Here is an 11,603-nt window from a genome sequence, read left to right as displayed (position 1 = left end):
TCCTTCACACATCAGAGGAGCAGAGTTCAGAATCAAGCCTCCAACAACAACACACACACACTCCCTCACACTCTGTCTGCTTCACTACCTCTCTTTTTTTCCCACAAACACACTCATGGATTATTATTATCACCTTCTGCTGCTGTGGACCTGCAGTCTGCTGCCAGGTGAGCGAGCGAGCAACACACAACAACACAGACCAGAGAGAGAGAGAGATGAAAGGATGAGTGTGTTCATGTCAGACAGAGAGGTGGTGCAGATGATGGATTGTTGCCTTGATGTGAATGTACAAGTCTCTTAATTGGAGTTTCTTATTGGAGACCACCTGTTGCCATGGTGACAGATTGATAACAGTGTAGTAGAGAGTTGCACAGATGTAAATATGTATTCATGCATATTAAGGTGCTGATATTGTGGCTGTTTCACACTTAAAGGGACATGAAGCAAAAATATTCCCTTTCATTCTGAATTTTGAGTTTTTCCTGTTTAAAATTACAAACCGGTCGTCGTCAGGATGGTGTCCTGTGCAGCACCTGGATGTTTCTGAAGGCTTACGTTTGGATTATAAATCCATTGGATTGTCTTATTTTGGTTTCAGCACAGGCAACAAGGGTGTACAGCTTCACTGACAAGTATTTGTTTTTTGGACAGAGATTGTGTATCTGAGATCTGAGGGTGTTTTCATCTCTCTGGAGAGATTTTTAAAGCAGAGCATGTGGATTTGTTCAAACCAATCTCAAGCATTTCCAAACATTTATTAGCCTCTGTGAGACTTAACTTCTTCAGGATTTACAGGCCTTTTTAAGTCTTTAAAGTACGAGTTTACAGCTAACTTACAGTTACTCCACTCTCAATACGAGTGGAGTAACTGTCACTTGTGGTGCTGTAATGTGATGCTTCGAGTTGGTTCGTTAGAGGCTGAAAACACGTGGAAAAGTTGAGTCAAATGGTGCATGTGAAGTTTTTATTCAGTAAATATTTCATAAAGGAGACCAGAAGCCCTGACGTGTTTCAACGTCCACTTTCTTGCTTGTTCTGGAACTTTCAGCTGTGTCACATGGTTCTCATCAGCAGGAGGAGGACTGTGACTGTTGCTGTAACCAGAACCTGGAGGTGAGACTGTTTGTTCAGCAGCTTAATGATGATTTTGTTAATGCAAAGTGATGTTCATTCCTCTGTGGAGTAGAAACATGGTCAGTAAATTACACAGAGAAGTTAGAGAAAAGGTTCATCCACTGGGGAGCAGGAATTTAATGATAATCTGTGAATTAAGATCCCAGTTCTATACCTGTTTTGAACAGCCACTATTTAAATGTACTTCAGTGCTATAACCTGACTCATACAGGACTTTTGAGGCTGATCCTGATGCTGACATTTGATGATATAAAATCATATATCAGGTCATATTAACGTCCATGGAACTTTTTGTTCAGGATATTTTACAGGTGGAAAAATAAACGTCTCTCGTGGACAAACCCGACAGCATACTGGACTGTATACATGTAAATGCCAGTCAAAGTGGTTCCTGTCAGTATGGTTGGTTGTTCACACGAAGAGCGAAGTGAAGTTTATGTCTGCACACATCTGGCTAGTCACCGATGATACTGCATGGTTTCATGTTGTAAAGATTACTGGGCTAATTCTGACGTCTGACGCCTTTAGATTACAACATGTGTCATATATATTTTGGTCTGATGGTGATTGTGGAGGAAAAGATGGAGCATTACCAAAAATAACATCCTCTGGATACATTCAAATATTCACACCAAACTTCATGGAAATTCTGACCATATTTTATTCACAAAGCATTTAAATTCATCCCATTTCACAGCTTGGTAACGACCTCATGGTTCAAGACCACAATCATTAGGAATCACCATTAACTGCATACCAAACTCCATGACAGTGTGGTAAGTAGTTGTAATATCTGAGATGAACGAGGCAGATGAACCGACTGACATCTCCACACCCTGCTGCCGGCACAGCTATATTGTGTAAATTAGACCACTTTATTCCCAGTGGATGACCTCAGAGACCACTTTCCTGTTTCCCTCTGATTAAATTGCCTTTCCATACATTGAAGCCGGATTATTAAGATCCCACCGGCCCCCTAAATTGAATCTGGAGTTTGGTGTGATGGCAGGGCGGCTCAGCCTGCAGGTCAGTGAGCTCTCGCTGGGTGATGGGTATTTCTCCAGGAAACTCACAGGGCAAAATGGTTTTTATGGCGCGTTGTGGCTTTTATGCTGATCGTTAAACTCACACAGCAGCACCATCAGTCATGATGTTGTTGTTGTTGCTTCGTCAGTTTGCGGTCGGTAGCACCACACAGGAAGGCATCAGATACCACCTGCCTGGCTCAGGCTAAAACACACACACAAGCTTCTCCCTGAACTCTGTCCAGTGCTGGTTTCTAATGACTGTTTGCATTTGATTTAACCGCCTGGATGTCCCAGACAGGTGGGGTTAATCACATCTGGGAACCGATTTATCCTGGCAGGTTGTGAATCCCAGTAAATTGTCTTTAAATGGACTCAGAAAGTGTCCTGTGATTTGTCGAAGCTCTCTGACAGTCCGTGCACTCTCCCTTGTATTACACTGGCACTCCACTATTACAAAACAAACCATAATAGAAATATTACTTGGCCATCCTGCTGCTGGCTTGTCATCACAGTGGCACTATATAGTAACCACAGACACGCATGGTGGTTTTATTTTATTTGTAATGAAGAAGCGGCTCTGCTTCAGGGACAGAGCGCTCCGACAAATTTGTCTGATGCATAAAAAAGTTTTATATAACTAAAGAAAATAAAAAGACTTCTTAATGTTTTTCAGCCAGTACTGCAGTAACACAGTGTACGCTGGATGATGACCAAGTCAGCCCCTGATACGTGTCATCTTATGTAAGGAGAAACTTTCTCACCAAACGTCACTCAAAAAAAAAAAAAAAAAAAAATGGAATTCAATGTGTCGTCGCCAACTGAGAAAGATATTTACAGAGTATGAGTTTCCTAAAACAGCAATGTCACCAAAAGCTCCATTTACAGGTTGTTTTTGATTTGTATTTTGATTATATGCAGGCTGAATTTAAGATTTATTACTAAGGATTCAGATTCTTCTGAACCTTATTCTACATGCATGAGTAACTTGGTTGATTAGCAAGAAATCTTTAAATGTCTGGATTTTCCAAGGGAGTTTGGTATGTAGTGTGGCAGACCAGATGACAGCAGCCACAGCCTGCTGCTTCTGCTCTGACTCAACCATCACACAGACCGTCAGTTGTGACCTCTGACCTGTGCTGCCTGTCAGGGAGGTGAAGGGTTATCTGGCTCTGGTCAGTGTGAGCATCAGGGCTGCAGTGATGCTGAGCCAGGAGAGCCGTCTGCCTGCCTGCTGGAGGAAGTGACACAGACGCCGTTTGGCTGCGAGCTGCTTGACAAGAGCTCTGTTCACTAAATCAATCCCATCTTTGACCTGATTAGACTTATTTCCCACTGCTGCATCTGATTTGAAAAAAACTGGAGATTTTGCAAAAACAGCACAGACTTTGTTTCTCTTCTAACTAAAATATTCTCTCTGTTGCTGCAGTAGCTGCAGCTGCATATTAATCTGTTCTCAATTATGAGAGCAAGCTAAGACACATCTGGAAAAATCACCTTAGCATGAACACATACACACAGAATAAGTCACAAGATCTGCTCGGCTGTGTAAAAAAATGTTAGAAATGTGTCACCGTGCCAGGGAGGATCATCCAGATCAGTCAGATCGTCCAGTGGCAGCGATAGGAGACTGTCAGACTTGGATCTGGATCTTGTATCTCTGCTCTGCCAAGTCTCTTGTCGTCTTGTGCCAATAGCTCCGATAAATCGACCTGGTCTTTGGCTCAGCTCAGCCAGGAACAGATTCCTCTCGGCCGCGAGGAAACAAACACAACTTAAATACAGAGACAATTTACCCATTATTCCTCTCTTTTCCAGTGTGTTTTATTTTTGTCCTCAGCAGCCAAATTCATCACTGCTGCCTTGGCTGGCAAACAAACCCAAACAGCCCACTGAGTTTTCCGAGCGCTCCTCTCATTTACACAGCTGGAGGGGACAAACCGGAGCGCTCGGAGGAAATACTTCAGCACACGGGCGAGAACCACGAGGTCAAAAGATCACAGTGGGGTCACAGAATGAGAGGAAATGAGAGAATAGACTGATTGAGACCTTAACAAGATGAGATGAGGAGATGAGGCTGCAGAGGTCTGGTAAGATCACTCCTGTTGAGCCTTGTAGTCTCCAGACCCAACAACGCTGACTCAAGTGACATCAGTTGAGGACATTTATCAGACCTTCAAACAGCTGGAATTCATCTCAGTCCAAACTGTTCTGGTTTGTGGTTCCCCGACAGTGGAACCAGCTCCCAAATACTATCAGATCAGGAGCGTCCCTCTCGGTCTCTCCTGAAGACTGAGAGCACACCTGTTACACCCTCACCCTTACTGTGCACTTTCAGTGAACTTCTTTAATTTATCTCCTTGTACTTTGCTTTATCGAACAGATTTAGTTCTTAGGTCTTGCTTCAAGGTCTCCTACTGCTCTGAAGCTTTAGTCTTGTCCATCACCTCAATGCAAATGTAATAATGAGATGAGAAGAGGTACACAAAGAAAATAGACCTTAACTGAAGCAAACTGGGACATAAACCAAAACAAAGCTGAAGTTTGAAACTGTGTTTAGCAGAATTACGAGCAGTAACGTTGTATATGGATCTCTGTAGACACAAGCAGCTTTGTTCACTAAATTCTGACTTTCTGTTTTTCAGTTTGTGCCTTAAATTCTCTTGAAGATCACGGTTCGCCAGATATCATAACTTCATTACTTCATACGCTGCCAAATGTGAATTTATGGGGATCACCTCTGAATATGAGAAAATCCTCTTTTTGGTATTTTTCTGGAGTGACACACCTGTAAATTCGATTAAATGTGATGATTTTAAAAGCTGTTTCTGTTCGCTGCTCACTGTGTCTATTTATGGAGACAGAAAACAATCAATACAATAACAATAATGTCCAAATTTGCCCCAGGAGCAGATGCAACAGATTATAATTCCAGAAATGAATTGTGACGTATATACACTATTTCTGTAGTATATAAACTTCTCTCTTCAGCTGGTCTTCAGTCTGATCTTACTTCAGAGAGAATGACACAGTTTCTGGAGCGCTGCCTGAGCTGAAAAGAAAAAGCTGAAATAGTTGGAAGGTCACTGGAGCTCTGAGCACAAAACCATGAGGAAGGAAAAGTTAAGACTCTCTTTTTTCTAAGAAAATCTGTTTTTCTTTTTTCTTTACTTCTCTCTGTGGAATGCCACATAAATAGCCATTGTAATGATCCGATAGAGGAAGAATGCCTTGGTTTTTCCTTGCTGATAATTGATCGTTCTAATTCTCCATACAGATTAAATCCACCCTACTGGACTTCTGTTGAAAGGATGAAATCATTATTCTGATGTGGAAAATAAAGTTGAAAAAGTGCTGTGACGTCATTTTCATCATCTTGTATTATCTTGGGTTTTTTGTCAGGCTTGGCAGCATTTGAAGGCCTTCCAGTCCTCCATCCCTCCTCCTGTCAACTGACCCCCCGATAAAGATTTTAATTGAAACCAGAGGAAACTCCCAAGCTGGTCGGTGCAGGAGTCGGAGGGTGGAGGAAGAGGAGGGAGGTGTATGAGTGAGAGGTCAAGGATTTCTGATAACTCTGAGGAGGTTCTGTCCTCTGTGAAGCTTTTCTTACATGTGTCAAATTTCTTACAGATTTCATTAGTGTCAGTTTCATGGATGAATCAAACTAAGGAAAGACGACTGAAGGTGCAGATAAATACAAATATCAGGTGACAGTAACCAGTGCTAAATGATCAAAGGACTCAAACAAGAAAGGTCTTTAACTTTAACACTACATGTCCAAGCTTTGACAGTTCTGTGTGGGTAAAGACAAACAGGTTGATACTTTCATTGTCTCTTAGTGCTAAAAAGAAAGCAAAATATTCCCAGTAAACTGCAGACCATGCTGATAGTTCTAACTAGCTGACAAATAACTGAAACTGTAACTAGCTAGCTAGTTAGCAAGATACTGCAAGCAACAGATGAAACATGTTGTAACTAACTACTAGCTGACTAATTAGCAAGATACTTCAAGTAACTGAGAATTACACTAGCTAGCTAGCTAACTACTTTAGTTATATCTAAAGAGTTCTCAAGATACTGCAAAAACATACTGTAACTAACTAACTAACTAACTAGTCAGTTAGTAAGAAGAATAACTAATACTGTGACTGACTAGAAAAAAAACTCTATGACTAGCTAACTGGTGAGGTAGCTACTGTAATGAAGCAACTTACCTATTAACTGTTAACAGTTACTGTGGTTAGTTAGCTTAGCTAGCTAACCTCAGGATCAGGAAAAAAGCATAAACTCTCTCATTTCTGAAACAGTCAAATGTTCTGATTTCTATTACAGTTCAAGGTGTACAAGTCACAGTCGGCAGGTGTAGTGATTAATCTGTCAATGTATTATCAGTTTGGACCAGTAGTTCAGTTATTATAGTGGTTTGGACAAAACATTCTGAACAAGGGATGCTTGCCCTGTTTTAGACAATTCAGTAGCCCTTTGTGGAGGTTACAGTATGAGTCTGTATTTAAACAGACTGATTATACTTTCATTATTTATGGTATTGTTGATTTAAACTCCATTTGGTTTGGCTGTTGTTTTTGAATTCTTTTATGTTGGAAGGTACTGATAATATTTTGTCCCTCCACATACCTGTGGGAAAGGACAAAATATCAGGAGCACGTGTGTGATTTAGTATTTTCATTCTTTCTTTTCTGTGGGAAAGTGCAGGAGAAACAGAATCTGCATTCCAGGCCAGCTGGGCTCTTAGAGGAAAGTTTAAGTCCAGGAGATCTTTTAGTGATGAAGTGTAATTTACTTTTTGCGGAAGCCATTTTCCTTCAGTATTTCTTGTCAGCATCTTCAGCTAGAGACTTTCCTACATTTCAAAGAGTCCCAATAAAGAGATGTAAACCATTTAGCTACGGGTTCATGTGTGGGTGGACAGAGTAATAGTGATAGAGTGACAGTGGAGTGACTGTTTTTCCAAGAGGAAAAGATCTAATCTGTGTAGCTGCAAGTAGCAAGATTTGGTTTATTTCACGCTCACATGGCTGTAGAAATGACTCTGTTTTTTGGGACAAATGAGAGCAGCTGAGAATCCAATGGCCATTGACCTAGACAAAGACATACTGTGCAGTTGTATGATTTGTTTTAATGGGCAGCTCTCAGTTTGCAAAGTGGATGTTGGTGGATCCTCCCTTAAGGAATAAAGGTGCTGTGACAGCCTGCAGCATGTAATGTCAGCTGAATGTTAAAATAATTGTCTTCTTCTGTGTTTCAGATCTTCAGCTCTGTTTCAACTTTGACACGAAGAACTTCAAGATCTTCGCCGGTTCTAAAGAAACCCAGTTTGGATACACAGTCCAGCAACATGAGGCAGGAGGACGCCAGTGGTGAGAATCCCAGTTCAATACTCATCCAGCAAATCCAGAAACCAGTCTGTATGGGTCAGTGTGCATTCGTAGAAACCAGTGTGTCCACATCCATAGAAACAAGTCTCTACTGCTACAGAAACCAAACTGTTTGTCCATGTCTTAGCAACCAGTCTGTACTCGCTAGACTAAGGCAAGCGATTTGCTAGTGATTTGAACACATTTGTAAATTTCTAAATGGCCGCCGTGTGAGGTAATTGTAAGTCACATTTCTAAAAGACAGATTCAAGTAATCCAATAGATCTTAAGCTAAATGACTAAACTGCACAAAATAAATACTATCAGCTCCATTGTTAATAATTTAAAGTTTTCAACAGCATTTGGCAGCCTCGGTTAGTCCCATTTCCAAGTTCCTTCAGGTGAAGATATAATGGATAATGTCTGTCTGCCTGGTTAAATGAAAATATCTGTTGAATGACAGGATTTATTGGACACAGTGGCTCTCAAAAGCACAGTTTCATGTCCTGGGAAGATGAGTCAAAAAACCCTTTTGGAAATGTTGCCGGGAAAGTTGGTTGTTGGTGTCTGTCCTCCCTGAGCGGTGTATCAGTGAATCTTGTTGAGATGTCAGGATCATGTTGGGATGACACATTTTCCACCAATGTGTCTGATAAGTGGATCGTATCTGTGCAACGGCAGGACGTTCTTTATACTCCTTTCTGCTGTAAATTAGGATTTCATAATGTAGATCTGGTCCTATGGCCTCATAGCATATTACTCTATCTTGTTCCTGGACAGTTTGTCCTTGGCACTTCACCAGTCTGCTACAGACGGGTGTCTCATCCTTCATCTTTATGTTTCCAACCTGCATTTTGACTCCAGGAGACGCATTTAAACCTCCAGCTGTGCTATGTGCTGCAGGGGAGACGAGATGAGATAAGACGAAGTGAGATTAGATCAGCTGAGATAAGATGAAGTGAGATGAGGTAAAACAAAGTGAGATTAAATGTACTGAGATAAAATGAAGTTATATAAGATTAAATAAGATTCAATGAAACATGAAGTGAGAGGACATGAGATGATAAAAAGAAGCAAAATGAGACAATGTAAGATGAAGTGCAGTCAGACAAGATGGAGTGACATGAGATATGATGAAGTGAGATGATAAATAGTATTTCTAGTTATTAAAATTCTGGTAAAAGAATTATGTGTTTCATTAAATAATGAAAATAGATGTAGAAGAAGCAAAGAAATCAATTTAGAAATATAACGACATAACACAAAAACACTAAGATTATTACATAAGAATAAAAGAATAAGATAATAAACAGGAAAAGGTATTTTTATAATAGAGGTGTGCACATGTTGGACAGAGAAGACAGATGGTTTGAAAGGAGAATAAGAAAAGCTATTTCTTTCGGACTGGAATAATCATTGTTGCAAAAACACATTGAGTTGTCCTGATATTCCTTCCCCACGGAAATCTAAACCTTAGTTTGTTTGCCACCTGGGAAACAATAAAACACATCAAACTGTTCCAACCTGAATAAAAAGGGTGTTAAACAAACACATTTGACTGATTCATTGACCAGTCAGTAGGAAATGAAGCAGGAGAAAATATTTTATCACATATCTGAGCGAGATAACACATCTTCAACATTAACTTTGCATTTTTAGAAACCTTTGACCCGTACACGGCCGTACTGTCGTCTTCCTCATGCCTGTCTGCGGCTGCAGGTGAGATTGTGCAACATTCCTGCTTGTGTCTTTTTTTATTTTTATCTGGAAACCGTTCAGCCGTGATGAATACCTTGCAGTCTTCCAGGATTACAAAATCTCTGTGCCTTTGAAGTCTCAGGTAAATAAGTGGAAAGTATTTGCGTTTGTCTCGCGACCGGCTTCTCCTGCATCCCGAGGCAGAGCGGTGGATCTGGAAACTATGTGTTGCGGTTTGTTATTCCCCAGCCTCCCTCTGGGAAGCCCATCACTCCGCTCTGTGTGAGTGTGTGTTGTTTTAAAGGGGGGATTTGACATCGTTACTCTGCAGAGTTGTTTTCCTACGCTGCCTGGTGACATTTACATTTCAGGTGTTTAGTCGATGTTGTTGTCCAGACAGACTCACCACCGTGGAATAATCCTCGTCTTCTGAAGCTCTTTTCATTAACCATCTCAGTGCACAGGGAAAATATTTGCACCAATAAACCTCAGGGTCTTATGACCTCTGACTCTTGACCTGCTTTTGTAGTTGTTATGACTCGCAGTCAGTAATTTCTGTGTTTGATTGTGACTTTTAGCAACTTCTTGTTTTGGTTTTACGGTTTCAGTTCACGCTCACTACTCTGATCTGTGTATTTTCTTGTAGCAGCAGTTTTCATCATTGAATAAGCTCTGATAAACCAACTACAGACAAGTTAGATAATAGCTGGTGAACATTAAAGAGTCCAGGTGTTTCCCTCAGGAGGTGGTGGAGACCAAAAACAGAGCTAAAAGGAGAGTATTACATTCAGCAAGTGGACACAAACATGAATAAAAGGATAGTTCTTATGGTGACCTCGTTTCAGTCGGAGTTCACTTTTTTCGTTTAGTTTTTTTTTTTTTAATTCCTATCCATTCACACAGATCAACCTACTGTCACACAAACTGCCGTGAGACTGGGTTGAAATGTCTTCACATTCACAGAAGAACAAACACAGACGCCGCTGATGATCTTTCCAGCTCAACAACCACAACAATCCTGCAGCAAAGTTCCAGCCTCGAAATCACAACTGCAGGCTCAAATCTAACTGAGTACAGGTGTTTGAAGAGAAACACACAACTCACACACAAGAGGAGAGCGTACTGTCAGACACACAGTGCGAGAGAGAGCTGCTAAATGAAAATGGAAGCGAACAGTTGACATTTCAAACTGTGTGTGAATTGTACGTTTTCCTGCCAAAACCTTCACTGAGGCTAAATGTGTTGGCTGCCAGTCAAATCAGCTGTATTAAACTGAGGAAGACCTCCATATTGAGCTGTCTGTGTCTGTGTGGTTGAGGATGTTGTTGTGGTGTGTTCGAGGTCAAACCCGTTGACCTGTGTTGACCTCAGTCAAATCTGAGGTCAAACCTCCGGCGGTTTCGTGTTTATGGAGCTGAGCTCAGTGTTTTTGTAGCCTGCCCGCCGTCATGCTGCGATCTGTGTGTGTGTTTGGTCTGCCTTCATGTTTGTCTCCTCACTCATTCAACAACTGTTCAGTGTTTGATTTAAACCATCACTACGACCAAACACATTTTCATCTGTCCATAACTGGTCAAACTGAAAAGAAAGTGAAATCATTTCCAGCAGCAGCAGAACGTGTTAGTCATTGATCTTGATCATTAACAGTAATCATCAGGTTTTGATCTCTGAATCACAGACTGAGCTTCTTTCTGGAGCTGTTGTTTTTTACCAGTGTTCATCAAATGTCCACCTGTTGGACTCAAACCTCACAGACTTTTGTCATAGTTACTGTAATTGTTCACCATCAGCTCTGTGAGGGTGTTGGTCTGTGAGAAGAAACCAAACTTGAGACCTCGAGTGATTCCATGGAGATGAATAGAACTTCCTGTAACTCATTTCTGAGCATTTTTCTGAATGACGCAGAGATTAGGAACTTACACAGGACACATGCAGGTCCACTGTACTGTAGTTATAACAGATACTGTCAGAGTGCACGGGAAAATTTTCCCTTTACATGAGCTGCTAAACAGAGACCCTCATCTGAGGATCCTCACTCCACAGATGCACTAAAAGCAACTTTTGCTCATCTGGATTAAAATAACCAAACCCAATCACTGAGCCTGTGATATCACACTTCACTGTGTCGGTAACCTTATGTGGAAAAGTGAACGCTGTAAATGTCACTTATTTATGTTACTTATTTACACGTGAACTCTGCACCCCAGGCAGACTTCTGTTTGGGACTGTTGCAGACTTGATGACTTGTGGATTTCATCCTGGACTTCCTGGGAACACGCCTGCCAAGTCCACGAGTTTGCAAGTTCAAGTGAAGTCGGGACATTTGGACGTTCACTCTGGATTTTGATCAAATGTTCTGTAACGTGTG

The 11,603-nt window shown here is 41.1% G+C and overlaps 1 protein-coding gene across 1 annotated transcript in view; it reads left to right on the top strand.

The window, feature by feature from the left end:
• The window catches only part of itga11b (integrin, alpha 11b), a 31,773-nt gene continuing 20,170 nt past the window's right edge, over window positions 1–11,603 (top strand). Inside the window, 2 exon segments of the mRNA XM_051073152.1 lie at window positions 1–167; window positions 7,429–7,540. Of these exon segments, the coding sequence (XP_050929109.1) occupies window positions 116–167; window positions 7,429–7,540 (164 nt within the window). The 5' untranslated portion in view covers window positions 1–115.

This window comes from Lates calcarifer, linkage group LG10 (genome assembly GCF_001640805.2).
Source record: "Lates calcarifer isolate ASB-BC8 linkage group LG10, TLL_Latcal_v3, whole genome shotgun sequence".
NCBI lineage: Eukaryota > Metazoa > Chordata > Actinopteri > Centropomidae > Lates > Lates calcarifer.
The sequence above is the reverse complement of the archived record's forward strand: the minus strand, read 5'-3'. Positions and strand labels throughout refer to the sequence as shown.